The sequence below is a fragment of the Aethalodelphis obliquidens genome, unplaced genomic scaffold (assembly GCF_003676395.1).
Source record: "Aethalodelphis obliquidens isolate GAN/ISIS:26980383/991018 unplaced genomic scaffold, ASM367639v1 scaffold42, whole genome shotgun sequence".
Lineage (NCBI taxonomy): Eukaryota > Metazoa > Chordata > Mammalia > Artiodactyla > Delphinidae > Aethalodelphis > Aethalodelphis obliquidens.
Window position 1 is genome coordinate 16,167,610 of NW_020837986.1, and position 23,450 is coordinate 16,191,059.

General features: G+C 49.7%; 2 protein-coding genes and 1 pseudogene across 7 annotated transcripts in view; all 3 read left to right on the forward strand.

The window, feature by feature from the left end:
• Positions 1-12,687, forward strand: part of PTPRA (protein tyrosine phosphatase receptor type A) — a 185,440-nt gene extending 172,753 nt beyond the window's left edge. For all 6 annotated transcript variants that reach the window (XM_027078747.1, XM_027078749.1, XM_027078748.1 and 3 more), the window contains 4 exons: positions 6,074-6,199; positions 6,279-6,430; positions 11,259-11,394; positions 12,055-12,687. In XM_027078747.1, coding sequence (XP_026934548.1) covers positions 6,074-6,199; positions 6,279-6,430; positions 11,259-11,394; positions 12,055-12,129 — 489 coding nt within the window. In that variant the 3' untranslated portion in view covers positions 12,130-12,687. The remainder of the gene's footprint in view (positions 1-6,073; positions 6,200-6,278; positions 6,431-11,258; positions 11,395-12,054) is intronic.
• A 106-nt stretch (positions 12,688-12,793) lies between these two features.
• Positions 12,794-18,064, forward strand: GNRH2P (gonadotropin releasing hormone 2 pseudogene; annotated as a pseudogene).
• A 1,209-nt stretch (positions 18,065-19,273) lies between these two features.
• MRPS26 (mitochondrial ribosomal protein S26) lies at positions 19,274-21,235 on the forward strand. Its single transcript, XM_027078753.1, has 4 exons — positions 19,274-19,538; positions 19,633-19,779; positions 19,867-19,990; positions 20,736-21,235. The coding sequence occupies exons 1-4, from the start codon at positions 19,327-19,329 to the stop codon at positions 20,868-20,870; spliced, it is 618 nt and encodes a 205-aa protein (XP_026934554.1). The 5' UTR covers positions 19,274-19,326; the 3' UTR covers positions 20,871-21,235.
• Positions 21,236-23,450: the final 2,215 nt, after the last annotated feature.

The following is a 23,450-nucleotide window of genomic DNA, read 5'->3' on the forward strand; positions in this document are numbered from 1 at the left end:
GATGCATCCACCATCATCATCAGAGTGGGCAGAGCAGCTCTAGCAGTTTCTGCATGGTGTCACCTCAACCCAAGGCCACATTCTACTTCTCCAGAGAGACAATAAAACATGATAGACCCTTGTTAGACCCTTGCCCACAAAGCTCTGTATCACCATCACTGTTTTCAGCCCCAGACCATAGCAAGAAACTTAGTGCTATCTAGGGGAAAGAGGGGTAAACAAAGACAGCAAGAGAAAAGACTGAAAAGCTTCTCTGTTTCAGCTTCTTTAGGGATACCAATATCTAGAGTCCATAACCTGAAAATATAAATATTAGATTAAACCCCAGTTCCCAAGCATTCTTCTACTAGACTTGAACACCAACTCCTCATCTCCGATCACCCACAGATGACTCCAACACCTGGCTTGCTGCCCCTTTTTTGATTCCTATTTCTGTTTCTATTCTTGGAAGCAAAAGTATGTATGTGGGTGATCCATCTACTCTTGTCTTTCAGCTTCTCAGCCTCCTTAGCCATCCAGTTCCATGGTCAAACCACAACCTTGTCATCCCCCCATATCTGCACTGCCTTTGGAATATCAACATTAGGCATCCCGCCCTGTTTACCATCTCCTGTCCTTTCACCTCACTACTTCTCTTTTCTTACTCCAGTAATTCTTTGTCCTCATCAGGTCCTTAGAGCCATTGGCTTCTCCATTTTTCAATCTCAATCACCCCAGTAATGTCCCCACCTTCCTTCTTACTCTGTTAAAAGTTTTTGTGACTTGACATGATTATAATCCCTCCCTTCTTAACATGCACTATTCCCTCATGGTCTCTTACTTTCATGGCAAGGTCTCTACCCTATTAAACTCAATTATATGCCTGCATCTGGTATCAAACATTACTGGGAGAAAACGCAAAATGGTGCTGCGTGGTCTCACATTGAATTTGTGACCACAAATCTAATATGGGTAATTAGTGTCACCTACCAATCCTACTTCCCTTCCTTCTCTTTCCTCAGACCTTCAACATTCCCTCTTGCCTATCCCATCACACTCACACCTTATCTTTTGATCTCATTCTTCTCCAAGAAAGCAGACAAGAATGCTCTCATCTTCTTACCCCCAAGCAGCCAGCCTGGGGCTGGATGAATCTGTATCCATTCGTCCATTCTCTTGTCTTCTCTCTGGTTGCAGTAGAAAAGTGTTCCTACATTTCTCAGTCCAACTATCCACTGTGCCCTGATCCCTTCCTCTCCTGTCTTCTCAAGAATGTTGCTGCTCTCATTATCTTCTCTCACCTCCATCCGTAAATAGTTCCCCTCTCTCCTCTATACTCTTATCAGCCTATTGTTACTTTCCTATCTTTAAAAAACAAAGATCTCCTAACCCCACATTTCCTTCCATGTGCCATCCCATTTCTCTCTACCCCTTCCTAGCAAAACTCCTTTAAAAAGCGTTGGCTTTCTCCCCTCACATTCTCTCATCCTGTTCCTTCTAGCCTTGACTCCTTGGACTGCTTCAGTCAAGATCACCGGTGACCGCCGTCTGCCCAATGCAAAAGTTATTTCTCTTTTCTTGTCTTTCTTGTACCTTTGTAGCAGCGTGTGAAACCATCAACACACACTTCTTCCTCCCCAAGACATTTTCTTCCCTTGACTTCCATGATGTCACCCCCTCCCCGCTCACTGGCCTGGCAACTCCTTTGTTATTTCTTTTGTGACCTCCTCCTCCTCTGCATGACCTGTAATCATTGGAGTGTCCAACACTCAGGTCTTAACCCACTTTTGTTCTCTTTTGATACACTATTCCTTGAGGATCTCATCCAACTCTGTGGCTTTAAATACTATATGTCAGGGACTCTCACATCTATGTCTCTAGCCCAGTTACCCCCCACCTTCCCAGTTGTGGACCGGTGTATCCACATAGCTACTTGATATCTTCTCATGGATGTCTGTTAAGAATCTCAAACTTCATATGGCCCAAATAAAATTTGGTTTCCTCCTTTCCCTCATACTGGTTCATCCCACCCTACCCATCTCAGTAAATTGTACCACCTTCCACCCAGATGCTCGTATCAGAAGTCTAGGAGTTACCTTTATTCCTCTCCTTTTCTCACTCTCCACAGCCAGTCTGTCAGTGAGTCCTGATGTATGCTGAGCATATCCACTTCTCTTCAGTGTAACTCCTGTCACCCGCATGCAAACCATCATCTCTCACCTGCATCACTGAAGTAGTCTGGCAGCCAGTCTGCCTGCTTCCATTCCCATCCCCTTTTAGCCACTTCTCTACATGGAGGCCAGTGATCCTTTTGAAAATATAAATCTAATTATATCACTCCTTGTCTTAAAATCCTCTTTGGGCTTCCTCATCTTGAGGGAAAATCTACCCATGCATTCAAAATTTAGGGCTTTCCTGGTGGCGCGGTGGTTGAGAGTCCGCCTGCCGATGCAGGGGACACGGGTTCGTGCCCCGGTCTGGGAAGATCCCACATGCCGCGGAGTGGCTGCGCCCGTGAGCCATGGCTGCTGAGCCTGCGCATCCGGAGCCTGTGCTCCGCAACAGGAGAGGCCACAACAGTGAGAGGCCCGCGTACCGAAAAAAAAAAGAAAAAAACAACAAAATTTAGAAACCTTTTCCTGTTAATATCCAGTCCCAAGACTTGAATTGGGTCCTTCTTCCTCTCCTGTTTCTATTGCTTATTTTAAGTCTCCTAGTTTCCATTTTCCCTCATCCCCATCTGCCCTCCACATACAGAGTGGAGCATAGATTCTGAGATGAGCCACAGCCTCTACTCCCTGAGGGTTGTGTCGCACATTTGTCACAGCCTTGCATTCCCCACAGGCCTAGTCTCCAGCTCTGTGCTCTCACGTCTCCATCCTCAGCAGGATACCAAGGCATTTTTAGCCCTGGGCGACAGTGGGTACAGCCACTGCTGGCCCCTGCTCTGGATTCTGTTACAGCTCTTTCTGCCATATCCCTCCCCACAGCCATGAGAGGCACCTCAGGAGTCAAGTCCCATTTAAGCCCAACCTGATTTTTCTGTTTGTGTTGTTGGGCCCACACAGAGGGCTAAATTAAATAAGCCTTCACCTGGCTGAGTAGGGTAATTTCCTGCCGTTGGTCCAACATCTGCGATCATCTTATGTGGCTTCTCTTTATTTCATGTAGTCCCTTAAATCCTATCCCCATAAGTTTACCAGGCTTGCTTTCTCTCAGCACACCATACCTGCTTCCCTACAATAGCTGTGTCACCTTGAAATGTACCCTACAACAGCACTGATCTAACTTCTTGGTCCTACCACAGGTAATCATTTTGGCTGGTTAGGCAGCCAGAGCAGACATGCTTTCACTGTTGACCAACTCCTTGTCCAGAGTTTGAAGAGGGGATTTTTTTTTTTTTTTTGCCAAACCGCGTGGCTTGCGGGATCTCAGTTCCCGACCAGGAATCAAACCCATGCCCCCTGCAGTAGGAGTGCAGAGTCCCAGCCACTGGACCACTGGGGAATTCCCTAAAGAGGGGAATCTTTTTTTTTTTTTAATTTGTCTTTATTCTATTTACTTTTTATTTTTGGCTGCGTTGGGTCTTCTGTGCTGTGCGCTGGCTTTCTCTAGTTGTGGTGAGCGAGGGCTACTCTTGCGGTGCGCGGGCTTCTCATTGCAGTGGCTTCTCTTGTTGCGGAGCACAGGCTCTAGACGCACGGGCTTCAGTAGTTGTGGCACGCAGGCTCAGTAGTTGTGGCGCACGGGCTTAGTTGCTCTGCGGCATGTGGGATCTTCCCGGAGCAGGGATTGAACCCGTGTCCACTGCATTGGCAGGCGGATTCTTAACTACTGCACCACCAGGGAAGCCAAGAGGAGACTCTTAATGGTTCAACTCTGCATCCCTGGGAGTCCTCCTTGCAATCTGCCCCTTTTCTTCTCTGTTATGCCTCTTTTCCTAAACTAAGGAGATCTAAAATGTCTGAAGGCTGTTAAGTGTGGGACCATTAATATTTCCTTTTCTTGCCATAGTGTGATTCTAGCTCCTACATGCTGTTGCTGTAAAGCTCTTTGTATCTTAGCAGTTCTAATGGTTTTAAAGCCCCAGTCTTTAGTTCTGACTGATAAAACTGCATAAAGGCAGTGTTGGGAAGGAACTGTGGTAACAAAACTCACTCCACCCACCAAACCCTGAAAACCAATGTAGTCTCTGTTTAAGATGAGCCTTAATTAGATTTTTCTAAAGCTGTTCTGGTTGAAGAGAGGGCCCAGAGCTCTGACCCTCAGGGTATCCCCAGGGCTCCTAGTGGGCACACATTGAAAAGCAGTGGTCTGTGACATTTCCTTGATCTACCACTTTAATAATCCCGTATTTTAAAATGAGCTCAGTGTCATTTATAAAGGGGGTAATGAATGATCACACATGAAAAGCAAGAAAAGTCATTAAAAGGGACTTATAATACTGATTTTATTTGGACTGAGAGACTATCAGTGATTTTTATTTTTGTATTTAATTTCCCCAAATCTTTTCTAATGAACATAGAGTACATTTATGGTTGAGTATATTTATTTATTTATTTATTTATATTTTTGGCTGCATCAGGTCTTCATTTCTGCGCATGGGCTTTCTCTCTAGTTGCGGCAAGCAGGGGCTACTCTTTGTTGCAGTGTGCGGGCTTCTCGTTGTGGTGGCTTCTCTTGTTGCGGAGCGTGGGCTCTAGGCGCTCGGGCTTCAGTAGTTGTGGCTCACGGGCTCTAGAGCGCAGGCTCAGTAGTTGTGGCGCACAGGCTTAGTTGCTCCGCGGCATGTGGGACCTTCCCAGACCAGGGCTCGAACCCGTGTCCCCTGCATTGGCAGGCAGATTCTTAACCACTGCACCACCAGGGAAGTCCCATATGGTTGAGTGTCTTTAAATTGCCAACAGTGAAGTATCTAAGATCTCCCCTAAAATGATCTAAAGAAAGGACAGCATAACCGTATTTTGTTTTGTTTATGTATTTATACCCTGGCTTGTTCTGCAGACATTAAACACATTCATTTACCAGATACTTATTGAGAGCCTACCAGATGCAGGCAGTGTGCAAGGTGCTGGGAAAACAAAGATGAAAAGAGGCAGCCCCTGCCCGCAAGGAGCTGTAGAAGGAACTGAGCCAGGTGCAAGCAGAGACAACAGTAAACCATCTTGTGCTCACTAATAAGGACAAAAACACAAGAGCTAGCAACTATAAGGTGCCACTGCAGATTAAAGAGTTAAAGAGGAGGGACTTCCCTGGTGGCGCAGTGGTTAAGAATCCGCCTGCCAATGCAGCGGACACGGGTTCAAGTCCTGGTCTGGGAAGATCCCACATGCCGTGGAGCAACTAAGCCCCTGCACCACAACTACTGAGCCTGTTCTCTAGAGCCAGTGAGCCACAACTACTGAGCCCTGCGTGCCACAACTACTGAAGCCTTCGCACCTAGAGCCCATGCTCCACAACAAGAGAAACCCACGCACTGCAACAAAGACCCAATGCAGCCAAAAATAAAATTAATTAATTAAAACAAACAGAAAAAAAGAAGTTACACATTTTTTTTAAAAAAAGTGTTAAAGAGGAAAGGAATGAAAGCATACTGTGGACTGGGCTTTGGTGAAGCACCATGGCTGGTTGAGAATGTAATTGGGTTCAGTTTTTCTGGATTAGCAGTCTGATATACATAAGTAACTACAAATGTGGGAACACCTCAAAGGAGCAGAGAAAAAGGAACTGGAACAAAGACACTGATTCCTCCTCTCACTCCACCCTGCCATTGAGTGTTAGATGCAGCTATGAGCTGATGGTCAGAGTTCTTCACAGACCCTGTCAGTGTTGCAAATTAGACTATAAATAATAACAAAAGGTTAAGTGATTAGTGGACTTAAGTTGTTAAATATGGATGTCCTGCTGAGGATCAGAAGTTAAACTGGACTGATGTTAAGTAGTAGAAGGACCCTCTGAGTTTTTGATACCTTGGGGAAGAAGTGTGTCGGTGTAAGAAGTGGCTGTGTTGAAAGGAGCAGTCTGCTCACAGGGCAGCCCTGCTTTTACCACACATGGTATTCTGAGCCCCTCACCTCTCCCATTTGTCCCCCAGGAGAAGTGTGCCCAGTACTGGCCCTCTGATGGACTGGTGTCCTATGGAGACATCACAGTGGAGCTGAAGAAGGAGGAGGAATGTGAGAGCTATACCGTCAGAGACCTCCTGGTCACCAACACCAGGGTAAGATGCCTGGTGGGTGGCCTTCTCTCACAGGGAAAGCAGGGTTGCACCTACCTCTCTGATCCTCCTTCCTCCAAAGGAGAACAAGAGCCGGCAGATCCGGCAGTTCCACTTCCATGGCTGGCCTGAAGTGGGCATCCCCAGTGATGGAAAGGGCATGATCAGCATCATTGCAGCCGTGCAGAAGCAGCAGCAGCAGTCAGGGAACCACCCCATCACCGTGCACTGCAGGTATGCCCACCCCAACCCTCAGGGGGAAGAGAGAGAAAGGCATGGGAGGCAGGCAGAGGGGTGTGCTGGGAGCCTGTATCAGACAGTGAGGAAAGCCAGACAAGAGTGGGATGTTGGCGAGCACGTGGCAATCAAGTTTAATGACCAGGACAGGCCCAGATGATAAGAACTTCATACTTTAAGTGCTAGGGAACAGCAGTCCCTAATGTTAAGATATTGGCCAGGGGAGGTGATGCAGAAGGGGAACAGCAGGGGAGACTGACAGTGGAGAAGACCAGTTGGGCAACATGGGAATGAGGGCTGTTTCCCTAAGAAACACAGGAAAAGAGAAAAGGGCAACTATTTTGAAAACAGTTAGAAGAAAAATGAACAAGACTATAAACATAGCTGTGAAAAAGAGGAGTCTCCTAAGTTCGAGGCTGGGTAATGGCTGGTGTCACTGACAGAAGGAAGATAGCAAGGGGACCCATGGGGCAGGGGGTGGATTTTGTTTGGGGCACATTGTATGAGATTGCATTTTAGAAAAAATTTTACCTTGAGTTTGTATTGCTTTTATAATTGGGGGAGGGAATCTCTTTTAAAAGGGAAGGAAGAATATATTTTAAATTCCTACAAATTGGTTTTGAAGATAGAAAAATGAGCAAAGGAACTTCTAGAAATGTATCTAGTAAATGTTCTTCAAATGGTCAAAATGAAATATGTAATTACAAGAATCGAAGTACCGTTTATAATAGTAAAAGATGGTAGGGACTTCCTTGGCAGTCCAGTGGTTAAGACTCTGGGCTTCCACTGCAGGGGGCATGGGTTCAATCCCTGGTTGGGGAACTAAGATCTGGCATGCCATGCGGTGCAGCCAAAAAAAATTGAAAAAAAGATGGTAAATAATCTAAGCATATATTAATAGGGGACTGGTTCAGTAAGCTCTGATATATCTCATACTACAGAGCTTCAGATAATTAATTAGAAATCTGTTTATGTACTGGTATTCAGTAATCCTCAAGATTTATTGCTTAGTGAGAAAAGCAGTGGGAGACAGGGAAAGAATATGTTCATGTCGGTATATGCATAAATTATCTCTAGAAGGACACACAAGGACCTGATGACGTTGGTTGTTTCCCAGGAAGAAACTAAAAGGATGAAGAAGTAGAGTAGGAAGGAGACTTTCCACTGTTTCTGACCTTTTTGAAATTTGAACTATGCTAATTTGTTACCCGTACAAAAATAACTCATTTGAAAAAATGTTTTTAAGAAGAAAAAGTGGCAAAGTCCATCATCTAATACAAGTGTGCAGTAAACATGAAAAGATGCTAATCCTTATTAGCAATATGAGAAATGGGGATGAAAACAGTACAACATGGCTTTTTGTCCATTGGATTGGCAAATTAAAAGGATTCCTTGAACTACAAAAATAAACACTTCCTTGCCCACACTTTTAAATCTCCCATGCTGCTCTCTCCCTTAGTCACCCTCTCTTGGCAAACCCCAGATTCTCTAGCTACCCTGCACCATGCAGCTGAATATGGCTAAAGGAAAGCACCATGTTACAAGCCTCATTTTACATTTCTGATGACTTCATGGTTGGCGATTAGTACTGCCCTGCAGTCCTTCTGCATCTCCCACTGTTCTAGACCAGGGCTAAGCAAACTAGGGCCCAGTACCAGAGGTGGCCTGCCACATGGTTTTGTGGGGCCTGCAAGGTAAGACTTGTGTTTACATTAAAAAAAATTTTTTTAATCAAAAGAAGAATATTTCATAACGTGAAAATTACATGAAATTTACATTTGTGTTCATACATAAGGTTTTATTGGAACACGGCTATGCTTATATATTATCTGTGGCTGCTGTCCTGCTCCAGCAGCAGTATTGAGACCATTCGTGTTACTCTTACTACCTCACACTGCTGCTCAGCACACAAGAAGCACAGTTGTGCAGTTGTAACTTGACTTTCTCTCTTCCCAGCAAAACCTAAGATACTTACTATTTGGCCCTTTATAGAAAAGCCTGCCAGCCTTTGTCCTGGATGATCATTTCATCCTCCTCTCAAACCTCAAACCTCCAGTACCTCTCCCATCCTCATATTTAAGAAATGACCATGTTTTCTATTTGCCTAGGAAAAAAGAAGCAATCAGAGAATTTCCACTTGCTCTTAACCACCACAGCTCCCCATCTACCTGCATTAGTGCTGTGGACCCTGCATCCCTCCTGTTCAGTGGATGAGTTGTCTGAACTCTCTCTGAAGTCAGCTACATTAGTCCTCTATTGCTGTGTAATAATATTACCACACACTTAGCATCTCAAAACAACACACATTTATCTTGCAGTCTTTGTGGTTAGGAATCTGAGCACATCTTAGCTGAGTCCTGTGCTTCAGGGTCTCAAAAGGCTGCAGTCAAGGTGTTGACCAGATGGGCTGTGGTCCCATCTGAGGCTTGCCTGGGGAAGGATCCACTCTGAGCTCACTTGATTGTTGGTAGCATTCAGTTCCTTGTGAAATTTTGTATTTTGAAGTTCCTTGCCACGTGGTGGACCTTCCCAGCATGGGTGCTTGCTTCTTCCAAACCAACAAAGGAGAGAGTATTTCCTTATAAGACAGACATTATGATCCACGTAACATAATCACATACATGTAATTGTATACGCTCCATCACCCTTGCTACATTCTGTTGGTTAGAAGTACATCACAAGTCCTGCCCACACTCAAGGGGAGGGGAATCACACAAGTATGTGAACACCAGGAGGCAGGGATCTTGGGAGTCAAGCTAAAGTCTGCCACACCCACCCTCCACTTGGATACCAATTCCATCCTCTTTTGTCTCTTCAGGGACCTGACTTCACTATCCTACATCATCAGGTTTTCTTCTGGATACCTACTGTCTTCATAAAAATGTGCTATAATTTCTACCATTTTAATATTTTTTAAAAACTTTTGCCTCCAGTTCCCCTCCAGCTATCCTCTATTTCTCTGTTTTCCTTAATTGTAAAATTCCTCAAAATATTTGTTCATACTAACTCTCCAGTTCCTCTCCTCCCAGCCTCTCTTGAGCCCATTTCAGTTAACCCCCCACATACTCCCTTGCAACTGCCCTGTGAGGGCCGCCTGTGACCTTCACATTGCTGAGTCCAGTGATCACTTCCTAATCTCATTATCCTTGACTTTCATCAGCATTAGACACAGTTGGTCATTTGGTTCTCTGTGGAATGCTATTAGCATAGCTTCTCTCCAGGGTTTTTGTCCTCATTGGCTGTTCCTTCTCTGTCTCCTTTGCTAATTCCTCCCCATCTGTGGTCAAGGGCCAAGTCCTTGGACCTCTGTCAACTGACAGTCATTCTCCTAGGTGAACTCATCCAATCTCCTGGCTTTAATACCAACTCCCAAATCTTTATCACCAGTTCCCCTAAACTCCAGATTTATATATCCAGTTACCTACTCAACATTTCCACTTGGGCCTCTTCAGTTTTAAAGGGTTATTTCAGAACTCCCTATCTTTCTTTCCAAGCCTGCTGTTTCACAGCCTTCCCCACATCAAGAAGTGGTATTTCACTTAACTCAGATAAGAAGCCTGGAACAATTCGTTTTCTCACACATGTACATTTGTTCTACCTGCAAAATAATTTCAGAATCAAGTGTTTATCACTCCCCCCACCATGGCCCTCTGTCCAAGCCACCATGCCCTCTCCTCAGTAACTATACTGGCCTCACTGGTTTCCCTGCTCCCACCCTTCCTCCTGTAGTTTGTTCTCAACACAGCAGCGTGAGAGCTCCTTCTAAAACTTCAGTCAGACCACATCACTCCTTTACTCAGAATCCAGACACTGGCTCACGAGGTACAACATGTCTGAGGGCTCCTTGCTCAGGCTAGGCAGGGAGTGAACCGGGGCTCTAGCCTTCTCCCTGAGGGCCCTGACCTTATCCCGCCCACTTCCCTCCCTCCCTCAGATGCAGCTACAGTGGCTTCAGCACCTAGACACACTCCTGTTTCATTCCTGAGATGCTCATTTCCAAGGGCCTTGTCCTCACCTTCTCAGGGTCTCTGCTCACATTCCCTGACCACCCTGTTCACAATAGCACTTCCCACACTGACTAGAACTGCTGTTCTCTTTTTCCTGCTCATACTGCATATCTTATTGTCTGGGGGTACTGCCACCCACCTCAGCCCCTACCACACAGCAGGCACTCAGTAAGGGTCTGGTGATGACACATTGAACAGGTGGACAGTGTCAAGGTGAGAGTCTGGATTCCTGGGATTTCGGAAGAAAATGAGCAGCATGGAAAAGCATCAGCAACCATATACCAGTGCAGAGGGGCAGGAAAGAGGGGGCCAGAACTCTTGACATGAATGAGCAGCAGGCCAGGGCCCCGCAGGGCTGTTTTTGTTTTTTGTGTGTTTTGTTTGTTTGTTGGCTGCGCCACGCAGCATGTGGGATCTTAGTTCCTCAACCAGGGATCGAACCCGTGCCCTTGGCATTGGTAGTGCGGGGTCCTAACCACTGGACCGCCAGGGGATTCCCCCCACCCCCACCCCAACCCCAGCTTGTTTGTAGGTGGACAGCGAAGCCTCAGTGCTGGGAGTGGGGGTGAGGTTCTTCACCACTGCCCAATGAGTGAGCCCCTCAGCAAGCAGAATGGGTCGTACAAGAAGGGCAGCAGGGGTGCACCCGCCTCCCCAGAGCTGTGTGAGCTCCTGTGCCCACCCCCAGCAGTTCCACTGGATGACTGACCTTCCCAGGAGCACCAGCCTCGGCCTTTATCTGCTCATTGTCATTGTCACTCGCCTTCTTGGCACAGGGAGTCATTGCAGGTGTGATAAGTGTATCTGCTTTGTTACAGTGCGGGGGCAGGACGGACAGGGACCTTCTGTGCCCTAAGCACAGTCCTGGAACGGGTGAAAGCAGAGGGGATTTTGGATGTCTTCCAGACCGTCAAGAGCCTGCGGCTGCAGAGGCCACACATGGTCCAGACACTGGTATGCTGCCCTGCGTATTTATCCATGCCACCACACCATCTGCAGCTCCTCTGCCAAAGCCAGCTCAGGGGGGAGGCTCTTTTGAGGGGCCCATCTGATAGTCAGAAGACTGTGTAACCACAGACTCATCCTTCCTCAAGGTGCCTCAGGCAAACAGAATGAGCTTTGGGAGGCAGGAGAGCAGTGGGGGCATAGCCTAGCCCCACACCAGTAAGAGATGGAAGTGGCCTCTGTGAAGGCTACAAGAGGGTGCCCAGGTGCTCCATGGGGCTCTTCACTTCTCCATGGGTCCAAGGTGGGGAAGACTCAGAAGTACCTCCTCTCCTCTCCTCAGGCTCCCTTTCAGCAGGTCTCCTGACAGTCTAGATGACCAGTAACCACTGAGTGTGTGGACAGACTTGAGCTCGTGTCTGACCTCTGCAGGCCTAGGAGTGCCATCTGCATGTCTAGTCACTTCTATCTGTAGAAGATAGCTGCACTCAGCCCAGAGGGGAATGCTGTCAGAACTCTGGCAGGCAGCTCAGGGCTCAGGTGGAAATCCAAAAACATTCATCTCCTGTGAATTTTCCATTTTTTAAAAAATGGGTTTGTCAGGAGCTGCAGGTACATTTTTCTCTTCCGTAACTACCCTGGCCTTTTCCCCTACCTTTCACTCTGCAGGAACAGTATGAGTTCTGCTACAAGGTGGTGCAGGAATATATTGATGCATTCTCAGATTACGCCAACTTCAAGTGAGAAGCGATGAGGCCCCGTGGACAGGAGAATTGCCTTTAATATTTTGTAATATTCTGTTTTGTTAATATACCCAAAATTGTGTATATATCTTACAACTGTTTTAGAAATTGGTACATAGGCTTCTATTACCTATTAGGTGGAGATTTTATATGTAAATGTGTTAGCACTGATAGTCCTTTTTCCAATGTTTTATTGGGGAATTAAATAGTGTGATGTTTGGATTGATATCATGAAATCCTCTGCCTGAAAATTGGGCTCTATTGTTCTTTGGTTTATACATCTTTTCCTAAAGAAGAAACACAAAACTCATTCCAGGTAGCTAGGCATTAACTAAGAAAAAAAGCACAAAGTTATCAGAGCTCTTGAGGAAATTGGTTGTCCCAGTGCCCCCAGTTCAGACCGCTCTCCCCTCCCTGCTCTGTAAATAATCTCTTCCCTTTCCACCCTTGCCCACCTTCTCGTACCGCCTACATCCCACCATGGCGAGTAGAGGGACCAGAGTGTTATCTCTGGCACCACACTAGGGATTATCAGGTAATAAAAGCTTTGACTCCCTGAGGAAACGTCTCTCCCTTTGTCTGGGTTGGGGCAGTCATACCAGGGCTGGGGTTCTCCTGGGCCACTCCCGTCCCTGCCGTTACTGTTCTGTCTTAGCTGGCTGCAGAGAGGGCACAGTCTCCCTAGCTCCTTCTTTCCAACAAACACAGCCCCTCTAGCCCTTAGGTAGTTATCAGGACTATTCTTTCACTCCCAGCATATCTTTGGTGCAGTGGTCCTAGCCAGCCTTGCTCCCTGGGGAAGATGGCCAGGGTCCTCACTGCTTCCCTAAGTACAGAGGCATGGAGGAGAGAGGGGTGGCTTGGCTTTCGGGTTTGAGTCAGTTTGACCTCTCCAGTCCTTGGTGCTTTGCTGCAAAACTATCTGGATCATGTCGCTCTGTCCAGAGCAAGTGTTTATATCTACATTTATTGTGTTAAACCGCTTCCATTTCCTTTCATATCTGTCCTCATTTCCAGGACTTTTATGTGGAAGTGCCTCAGATCCAGAGGCCAGGATGGTGGGAGTCTTAGATCCCAACTCGAATTTGAGCCTAACATGTTAGACAAAGTGTCTTAAATAAGGTGGATGTTCATTTATGTTTCATGTTAACAGTCTGCCCAGTCCAGAGACCCAGTATCCTCCATCTCATGGTCCCAGTGTCCCTTAGGATGTTGTTCTCATCCTCATGGTTGAGGTCGCTGTCTTTTCCCATGGAGAAGCAAAAAGAGCATGGGCAAACAAATTCATTTTTAAAGACATGAAGCAAAAGTTGCACTTTTCACTTCCACTCATACCCCATTGGCTAAAACCTAGTCATAAGACCACACTGAGCTACAAAGTGTGCTGGGAAATGTGGTCTTTAGTTGAGGGCACAGCTGGGAGGGTGTGTCTGTTCATGGCCTCCTTTCTTCATGATCAGCCCAACACAGGAACAGGAGAGGAAACCGGTTGCCATGACTGTCAGTTCAGGGCTGAGAGAACCTTGCAGCCCTTGGGGCCTTTCTTAAGGATCAGGGGCCAGGGGCACCTCGGGGCTGTCAGGAGTGAGAGGTGGCACCCCTGTCTGGCCCATGGAGGAATGCACAGAGATCACCACTGCCGTGCTTGCTGGAGGAGGTAGGACTTGAACTGGACCTGCAGGATATTGGAAGTTTAGATGAGCGAAAGGAGGAAAGATCAGCGGAGCAGCATCACAGAGGGCCTCAGATTCCAGGCAAGCAAAGACGCAGTGGCTCCAAGATAGAAGCCAAGTTCTGCACCACATATTCAGGGTGTATGCACGAAGCCCGGGTGCCACGACAGACCACCTTCTGGAAGGTTGCAAGGGGTGAAGTCGTGTAAGTCAGTAGGTGTACTGTGGTCCTTCTGTAGGAACCAAGGAACTGTAAAGGGCGATAAACTCAAAAAGTCAGTAGGTTTAAAAGAAGCATGGATAAATTAAGCAAAGACAGAATCTAAAGAATTTCGGGTGAGGGCTGCCATGCTTGGGAAGGAAACCCTGTCTCTTTGCAAGCTACCTATTGGCGCCTCTGTGTAACCATGTCCAGGCAGATGGAGGAGGGCAAGCCTTGGGTCAGCAAGCCGTGCAACGAACATATCCCCTGGTTGCTAAACAGACATCTTCAAGCAGGAATTACCCCAGCTCTTTGCTCCCTTCTCTCCCTCAGCTTATAGGTATGGCTCATCACTCCCTCTTCACCTCTTCTTTTCCTGTATTATTCAGAGCTTACATGGTGTCAAGCGACATAGGCTCAAAGGGAAGTGTGTTGAAGCTCACGTGGCACAATTGTGTGGGAAGGGCAGAGGAGATTGCTTCATCTAGTGCCCACTCCTCAGTCAGTCAGCTGTGACTGTGCCCACTGCACACCCAAACTTCTGGGGCCTGCCACACTTGCAGAGACCTCACTTCATCAAATTGTCTCTGTCCTGGGTTTTCCTTCATCCTCTACCCCCACTTGCCCAATATGCTCATCTTTCATTTAAAAGAAGAGAAAAAAAGCACTTCCCCCATGCCTAAGTTCTTCCATTCCCGCATATTCCTTCCTTACCCTTTCATCCTCAGTGCTGAGCCCGAGGGATCCACTGTCTCCCTGTCCACTGGCACCCGCTTGGTGTAATGACTGCCTCCTGACTTTTATCCTCACTCTGTAGCTTTTCCTCCACAGCCCCCTTCCTCAGAGGTCAGGCATTCCTGCAGTCTGTGTGGTGTGGACCCTCAGCCCTCCTCCAGCCCTGAGCTCCTGGTCCACACACCCCACTTCCTACTGTGACTCCACAGAGTGGCCCAGAGGCACCAGTCTCAGGCTCCACACACCCAGCAGTTTGCCCAGTCTCTAAAGCCCACTGCCCTTTCGTGCAGCCTCCAGCATTCTCTGCCCCCACCCACCCCGTCCCAGCCCTACTCCCACTGAGCACCAAACCCACAGGCCTGCCCCCCCCCCACAGATCCCCCCCGTAGTTCCTGTGTTAGCTCTTCTCCATTTTGTCTCTTACCCTAGAGCACCCACTGCAGCCCTATTGCCGAGACTAGCTAACTCTCCATCCTTCACCCAGACCACCTGCTCAGGGGGTGTGCCCCTCTGTGCTCCTACAGCACCTGAGCATTCAACTCAAAACCTCTGCTTTCCCAACTGATTACAGCAGCCCCCAGACTGGAATAATGTGGCCTCAGGGCTGAGTGTGAGCTAGAGCTCAGTGGTGAACAAATGGCTTTCTGTGTCCTGCTGAGAGGGATACAAGGATGAATTCCAGAGTTTATAATCTGGAAGGGGAAAGCAAATATTCCTAAAAGGCAAACTATGTGGCCAGAAAGAAAGGGAAGCTTTCCCCTGGGAAGCTTGTTCTTGTTTGGAATTTTCAGGAAAAACCACAATCAAATTACAGAAAAAATAAAGGCACCCCATTCCTTTTTTAAAATAAACACCAGGGCCTTTGAATAAAACATTCTGTAAACCCAAACCAGAACTAAGCTAGTTTATTGAACTCAGTTGTTTTCACTAAACCACAAAGCAAATGTTTTCCTAAAATTTACTTGGTTAACCGGTACATAAAGGGACAAAACCTGTTTCCCAAAACAGTTTAACTGATCATACAGTCCAAATATTCATTTCAGGTAAGTCAGTTTGGAAATTCACCCATGCCCTTCTGCCTGGGCAGCTGAAGTCGAGGTGCCCATGATGTCATCTCCCCCATCTCTGCCACAGAATTTGACACACTTGCTCTCCCAGTGACCAGACACTGCGATGCCCAGCCTGACCCTGCCCTTGCACTTGCTGTTCGAATTGCTGTCCAAAGGCGGAGATTGGCTAACCCTATAAATTGGCCTCTGCCCCCCAGAGGCTGGTGGCTGGCAGCGGAAAGCTGAGCTGATGCAAACTAAGGCGGGAGCCTTTTCTGGCATTCCAGGGGCTGTGCCCAAATCCATGAATGGTCCTGGGCCAAGTACAGGATGAGGAGGGGTTGGAACCTTGAGGGACAAAATTATTCCTACCACCTTCGGATAGGCCCACAAAGGCTGCACTGCCCCCTTAACTGGGCCCCCTGTCAGGGACCTGCTTGGAGGAGAGAGAGGCCACCTGTGGGGTAGCTATGCCCCACCCAAACCTACTTCCACATGGAGTGACCCAGTCCTGGTGCCCAAGTGTGTGGTTAAGGACATCCCACCCAACCCATTTTACAAGTGGGCAAACAAGCCCTCAGGAAGAGTGGTCATAGCTCTCCCCAGACTTCTTAACAGGCTGCTGGACTCCTCACTCTTAGGCCCCCACTTTTCTACCAGGGAAAGCCCTGAGCTGGGTGGGACTCAGGAAGACCCCAGGCATTGCCTCTCTTAGGGCCATAATTTGCTGTGTCAGAGAGGGCTGTGAGGGCTTTCTAGACCTAAGGGCAGGAGCTTGAGAATGCAGCTAGGGAAGTGGCTAGATGAGACTTCAGGGGCACAGGCCAGGCTTGTGACTTGAGATCCCTGGGAAGGTGGAAGGAGGAGGCATCTGTCTGGTGACCCCAGCGCCAGCAGCTGAACATACACTGCGAAGGGAAGAGAGTTGGTGGCGAGCTGCCACCCGTCCCCTCTTTGAGACGTCATTGGAGTCTGTGGGCCCAGAGCAGTGGGTGGAACTACCTGAGCAATAAATCTTGGGTCTGGCTGCCTGGGTTCCACTGCTGCCTGGAGGAGCCACTTCATCCACAGCTCTCCCTCGGTGAGTGAAAAGGCTGCCCTCCCCAGGGCTGGGGCTCCGGGATGGAGCTCTATTCTGGATACACTGCTCCTCTTCCCCCTCCCAAGTCCCTCTACCCCTGACCCATGCCCAGAAAAGCCCCCTTTCCCTCATCTTTCCCCAACAACACTATTCCTGTGCCTGCTGCCCCTAGCATGGGAGGGACAAGGGGTAGAAACCCTTGCCCCTGTAACCACCACACATCCCCAACTGCCATGGAAGAGAGATAGCAACCCACAGGGAAAAGGAGCTGAGGGCCTGCCAATAACGTCCCCCAGCACTGGGTGCCCCAGATTCCCCCACACTGCTGCCTGTCTTTTGAACAACTCCCCTGTTCCCCTCTCCAACCTTCTCTCACTTCTGGGATCCCTGAGGGAAGAAAGGGTAGTCCTGCCCTACTGGGGAAGGCCCTCAACTGGCAAAGCGGGGAGCCTCTGCCCCAGGGGTTCTGAGAGGTGGCTAGTTGCCAGGAGCCCTCAGGGTCCAGACCCCTGTAGTCCTGGTATAGGGAGCAATAGCAGAAGAGAGAAGAACATTAGGAGACACTGAAGCTGCCCCTGAAACGCCAGTTGTCCAAGGGGATCCCGGAGGAAGAGGAAGGGGGTATGGATGGGAGCACTCCCTGAGTGCTGTCCACTGTCCATGGGAGCAGCCCTGCCATGGCCAGCTTTGGGCTAGGCCTCCTGGTGCTGCTGCTGACCACCCACCCTGAGCCCTCGAAGGCTCAGCACTGCTCCCACAGCTGGCACCCTGAAGGAAAGCAAGCCTCCAGCTCACTCCATGACCCCCAACATACTCCTGGGCCCCCAGGTGAGTTGAAGGGTCTCCCCAGCCTAAGTGAGAAGAAGGTGCTGGCTGGGGCTCTTTCATCTACCTCAAGCCTTGGGTGGAGGTGGGGAGGGCAGGCTGCAGCCTCAGTTCCCTTCTAAGGAAGGGTTCTGGGCACTGCAGCTCACAGCCCAGGCCAAATTGTCCCCAACCTCCCAAGCGATGTTCTGGCTCCCCCTGAGGACAGTGTGCCCTGGGAGAGTAGGACCATGGCCCGGTGGCTCCTCCACAGGAAGCAGCACCTGGTGCAGACACTGCTGGTAAGTAAGCTAAGAACTGGCTGGGGGTGAGGGGGAATGATACACCACTGAGTTATTTATTTTTGGTTGCCTTGGGTCTTTTTTGCTGTGTGCGGGATTTCTCTAGTTGCGGCGAGGGGGGGGGCTACTCTTAGTTGCGGTGCGCAGGCTTCTCATTGTGGTGTCTTCTCGTTGCGGAGCACGGGCTCTAGGCGCACGGGCTTCAGTAGTTGTGGCACATGGGCTCAGTAGTTGTGGCTCGCAGGCTTAGCTGCTTCTTAGCATGTGGGATCTTCCCGGACCAGGGCTCAAACCCGTGTCCCCTGCACTGGCAGGCGGATTCTTAACCACTGCACCACCAGGGAAGCCCCAATCCTAGACAATTTATGATGAAATACTATGTTAGATTAAAGTAAAAGATTAGAAGTCACTAGTGGAGTAGAAGGAGGTACTACAAACCTCCATAAATAGAACAGTGGCGGCTGTGAAGTCCCCTAGGCTTCTAGATAGCCAAGGGAAGCCAGTGTGGCTCAAGGTGGGCAGGCCCACAGCCAGTGGAAAGAGGTGAGGGGTGCGACCTCACACTCTACAGTACGGCCCCGATAACCAGGTGGTCATTGATACGTGCACTGGGAATGACTCAGTGATTGCAGAGCTCCCCAAGGCCAATAGCGGAAGACAGGTGTAGGGAGATGGTTTATTATTTTGCAAATTGTATTTTAAAGTGCACCACGGGAGCACAATAACTAAAGGAGAAAGTGTAAATTCCTATAAGGCAAGACCTTATCGCCTAATTTCAGTCGGTGTGAGCTCGGGTTTTTAGATATCAGGTGGGCAACGCCCGTTAAGCCCAATGAGCTAGAGAACCCACAGGCTGGGTCTTCTAGGAGGCTAGGGGGCGTCCGCAGGACGTGGGAGCCACAATACCGGCCGTCGGCCAATCCTAAGCAGCGAGGCCAAGCCGGGAGGCGAGGGAAGAGGAGGGGAGGAGAGGAGGGGGCGGGTAAGGCCGCAGCTCTGCGGTCAGGTGACCAGAGCGTCCGGGGGAATGATCGCGCCCTCCTCCTGCAAACCCGACCCCGAACGCCGCGCCCCGCTGCCCTCCAGTAAAGGGGTCCCTGAAGTTGTTGCATCCTTTGTCCCCTCTCTCTCCATTGAGACCCTTCCCCGGGTGGGGGTTGGAGGGATGCAGGTCGGAACCCGGTCCCCCAGGGGGGACACAGCCAGGTTCCGGGGGGCGGGGCGGACGCAAATGTCAGCGGGCAACAGAGGGTGGGGTTGGAGCCCGCGGACTACGCGTCCCGTGGTGCCCCGCGGCCACTTCCGGGCCCCAGTGATGCCCTGCGGCGCGCCGGACGCTAGGTGGTCTGGCCATGTTTCGCGCGCTGAGCGCCCTGGGCGCGCGGCCCATGGGCCGGCCCCCAGCCCCGTTTCTGCTCCCCGCGCGCTGCCGCAAGACCCGCCACGACCCGCCGGCCAAGTCAAAGGTTGGGCGCGTGGCGACCCCACCCGCTGTGGATCCTGCGGAATTCTTCGTGCTGACGGAGCGTTACCGGCAGTACCGCCAGACGGTGCGCGCCCTCAGGTGTGTGTGACGGAGGGGGAAGCGGTGCCGTGCGGCGTGTGTGTTAGGGCGGGCGGGCGAAGAGAGTGCCGACCTTGGGCGCGTCTCCGTCCAGGCTGGAGTTCGTGTCCGAGGTGCGCAAGAAGGTGCACGAGGCCCGGACCGGTGTCTTGGCAGAGCGCAAGGCACTGGAGGACGCCGCTGAGCACCGCGAGCTGATGGCCTGGAACCAGGCGGAGAACCAGCGGCTGCGCGAGCTGCGGTGAGTGGGGCGGGAGGCGGGGCGGGGACGCCTTGCCGGCCCGGAGACACCCAGCCACGCTCAACCTCGTCCTCTCACTCCTCCCAGGATGGCCAGGCTGCGGCAGGAGGCGCGGGAGCAGGAGCGGCGGCAGGCGGAGGAGGACGCCCGGCAGGCCCGAGAGGCGCAGGCTTGGGTGCAGCTCAAGGAGCGTGAAGTGCTGCAGCTGCAGGTGGGCCGTGTCTCCAGAGGGTGGGGCTGCAGGCCGCGAACTCTGCCGGTCCCGCGAGTCCTGCGCGCAGCCAGGTGGGGGAGGTGGGGCCGCGGCTACAGGCAGAGTTGGAAGAGAGTAGCCTTGAGTCTTGACACGGGGTTAGCAGGTGAGGATTTGGAAGAGGAGGCGTGCAGGGAGAGTGTCTGTCAGGCGCGAAGACCCGGAGGTGAGAGTTGACAATGCAGTAGTGTTCACGTGGCTAGCCACTTGCCAAGCCACTGTCTGTGAGACTGGCCCCCACGTTCCCCAAGGAGTTTATATTTTGCTGTGAGAGTGGGAAAGTCACCGAAGGGTTTAAACATTTTGGCCTGGGATGCCAGGTGTGAGACTTAAAAGCAGGGAGATCAGTTAGAAGTGATCCAGCGAGAATGGGTGAGGCTTGAGTTAAAGTAATAGAGGGAGGACAGTTTGAGAGAGGTTGAGAGATCTAGGCAATATTGAGAGACTGATTCCACCCAGTGAATTGTCACAGCTGGTGTGTCCGGGTTTTGGCCGAAATGTCCAGGGGATGATTGTCTAAGAGAACTGAATGTGGCAAAGCTGCCTGATATTCTTCCACTGGAAGGTCAGCGGGGTGCTCAGAGAAGACCTGGGCTGCAGACATCTTTCCCATAGGAGAGCTGGAGCCCCTCCCTCAGTGGGCTAAAGGCTAGCAGGCATGTTCTGAGGGCTTCCATTCAGTTGGCCTTCTCTCTTCCAATAGGAGGAGGCAAAAAACTTCATCACCCGAGAGAACCTGGAGGCGCGGGTGGAAGAAGCGTTGGACTCCCCCAAGAGCTACAATTGGGCCATCACCAGAGAGGGGCTGGTGGTCAGGCCACAGCACAAGGGCTCCTGAGGGCCCAGTAAGGACAGTGTCCACCCAGGGACCGTGGGGGTAGGGGGGTTGGGCCTGATCTGGAATAAAGCAGTTGTTTCTTATGAAGGAGGAGGCTCTACCTATTCCAATGCAGCCTTCACTTTTGGGCCTCAGCACCCACCACTTGGTCAGAAACTCCACACACACAGTGCCCTGTTCTGCACCCATGTACAACTCTTAGCAAAGCACCAGACCTTAGAAGTTTCCATCTCACGGAGGAGCATAGTCCCCTCGGCAGCCAGGTCATCTCCTGAGTATCCTCAGGGTCCAGTGGTTGGCATATTGCAGTCCTTGGGCCAAATCTGGCCTATTGCTTCTTTTTGTAAATAAAGTGTATTGGAACACAGCCACAGTTATTCATTGACTGCTCTCATACTACAATGGCAGAGATGAGCAGGTGCAACAGAGACCTTATGAGTTGCAAAGTCTAAAATATTGTTATATGCCTTTTTAAATTGAAATATAGTTGATTTACAATGTTTTGTTAGTTTCAGGTGTACGGAAGAGTGATTGAGTTATACATCTATTCTTTTTTAGATTCCTTTCCGTTATAAGTTATTACAAGATAATATAGTTCCCTGTGCTGTACAGTAGGTCCTTGCTGGTTATCTGTTTTATATATAGTAATGTGTATATTTTAATCCTAAACTCCTAATTTAGCTGCCCCACCCCAATTATATGACTTTTTTTGGGGGGGCGCACCATGCGGCATGCAGAGCTTCCCCTACCAGGGATCAGACCTGTGCCTCCTGCAGTGGAAGTGCAGAGTCTTAACCACTGGACCACCAGGGAAGTCCTATATGACTTTTTACAGAAAAAGTTTGTTGACCCCTGATCTAGGGCTTTCAGGCTCCAGCAAGGAGCAGATATCACCCAGTAACTGAGCCACAAAGTAGCCATTGGCCAAAGATACGCTTCTGCTTGACCCTGAGTTTTACTGGCCAGGGTCTGGTGTGCCCAAGACACAGAAGGCAAGAAGACCCCATTTCTTCTGGTGGCCCTCTCCACCCTTGGCCTCAGTGACCCACATTTACCCTGGCAGTGCAGCTTCCTTGGACCACACACCAGATTGGTGCTGGCAGAGGCTTGATTGACCTTTATAAGGTCAGTGTGGCTTGTCAAGCACTTGGAGCAAACCAGAAATACTTGTGATTAAAGTTCACAAGCTTAGGGACTTGCCTGGTGGTCCAGTGGGTAAGACTCCATGCTCCCAATGGAGGGGGCCCGGGTTCAATCACTGGTTGGGAATCTAGATCCTGCATGCATGCCGCAGCTACGAGTCCGCATGCCACAACTAAAAGATCCCGCAGGCCTCAACTAAGACCCGGCGCAGCCTAAATAAATAAATATTAAAATAAAGTTCACGAGGTTGAATAAGTGAGCATACAGATCCACAGCCCCTACTCAGGTGCAGGCCCTCCAAGAGCATCCAGGGTGAGAAAGAGACATGTTTCTCTGAGCCAGAGCTTATGTCCCTTTGCCACCATTCACTGAACTTTGCCTAGATACCAGCAGAGGAAAAAACAAAACAGAATCCTTGCTTCTTTCCCTAATTCCCATGTTGTAGATAGGACCTGAGACCCTCAAGAAATGAAAACCTTTTAGGGAATATGGGCAATCCCTCACGTTCAGGTAAGGAAGCAGGTAATAGAGATGCAAGCAAAGGGCCATGGTTATCATAGTGCCTAGGACACAGTCCCCATCAGGGTATCGCATCCCTGAGAGCAGTGGCCTCCCTCCTTAGGCTAGTAATAGCTCTTCTCTTCCCTGGCACTGAGCCCAGGCACAGTGGAGTCCTGGATTTCAGGTGCTCAGCGTAATTTCTAGGGTGAGAGGATAGGCACACATTGTGGGCCATGGTTTATGCCCACAGCCTTGGGCTTTGTTATGGTGAGGAGTGGGCCATCTGGTCCCCTGCAGAGGAAGCCTTTGGTGAGCTTTCACATGGGACATTGAGCCTGTTTGGGGAAGTCCCTGCTCATCTATCAGGATCCAGACAAGCCATCTGTCTTCAGGTACAGGAGACAGTGTCATACCTTCTTGAAACTCTGTCTTTGGGCTGTTTTTCCTTCACTGGTGTCCTGCATGGGGCTATAATTCCTTAGCATTCACTGCTGATGGCAGCAGGTCATGCAGAGCTACCTGTAAACCAAGCTTGAACATTTTTGTTCTCCACCCACGGCCATCTTACTGGTTTCGGCACAAATAGGCAGTTTAGTAACTTCAGGGTTAATTCAAGCCTAATGCCATCTGTACCTGCATTTAATGGATTGTAAGGTGCTGCTAGGTGCACAGGTAAGCTGTCAGATCATACCCAGTCCAGGTTGCAGAGTTATGTGGTGTCCCATGGAAGAATGCTTAATCTCCAGTAGAACCCTAGTAGTTAACCTGATGGGCAGTCTTGCTCAGAAACACCAGGATCTCTTCTGATTCTTACCTCAAGTTCCAAATACGGTTTGGGTCTGCTACAGACAACGTGAGCTTGTACCTCCTAGAGAGAATCTTCTCTTGCTCAAGGCCCCACTTAGTAGTAGATTTGAGGGCTACCCAATAAATGCA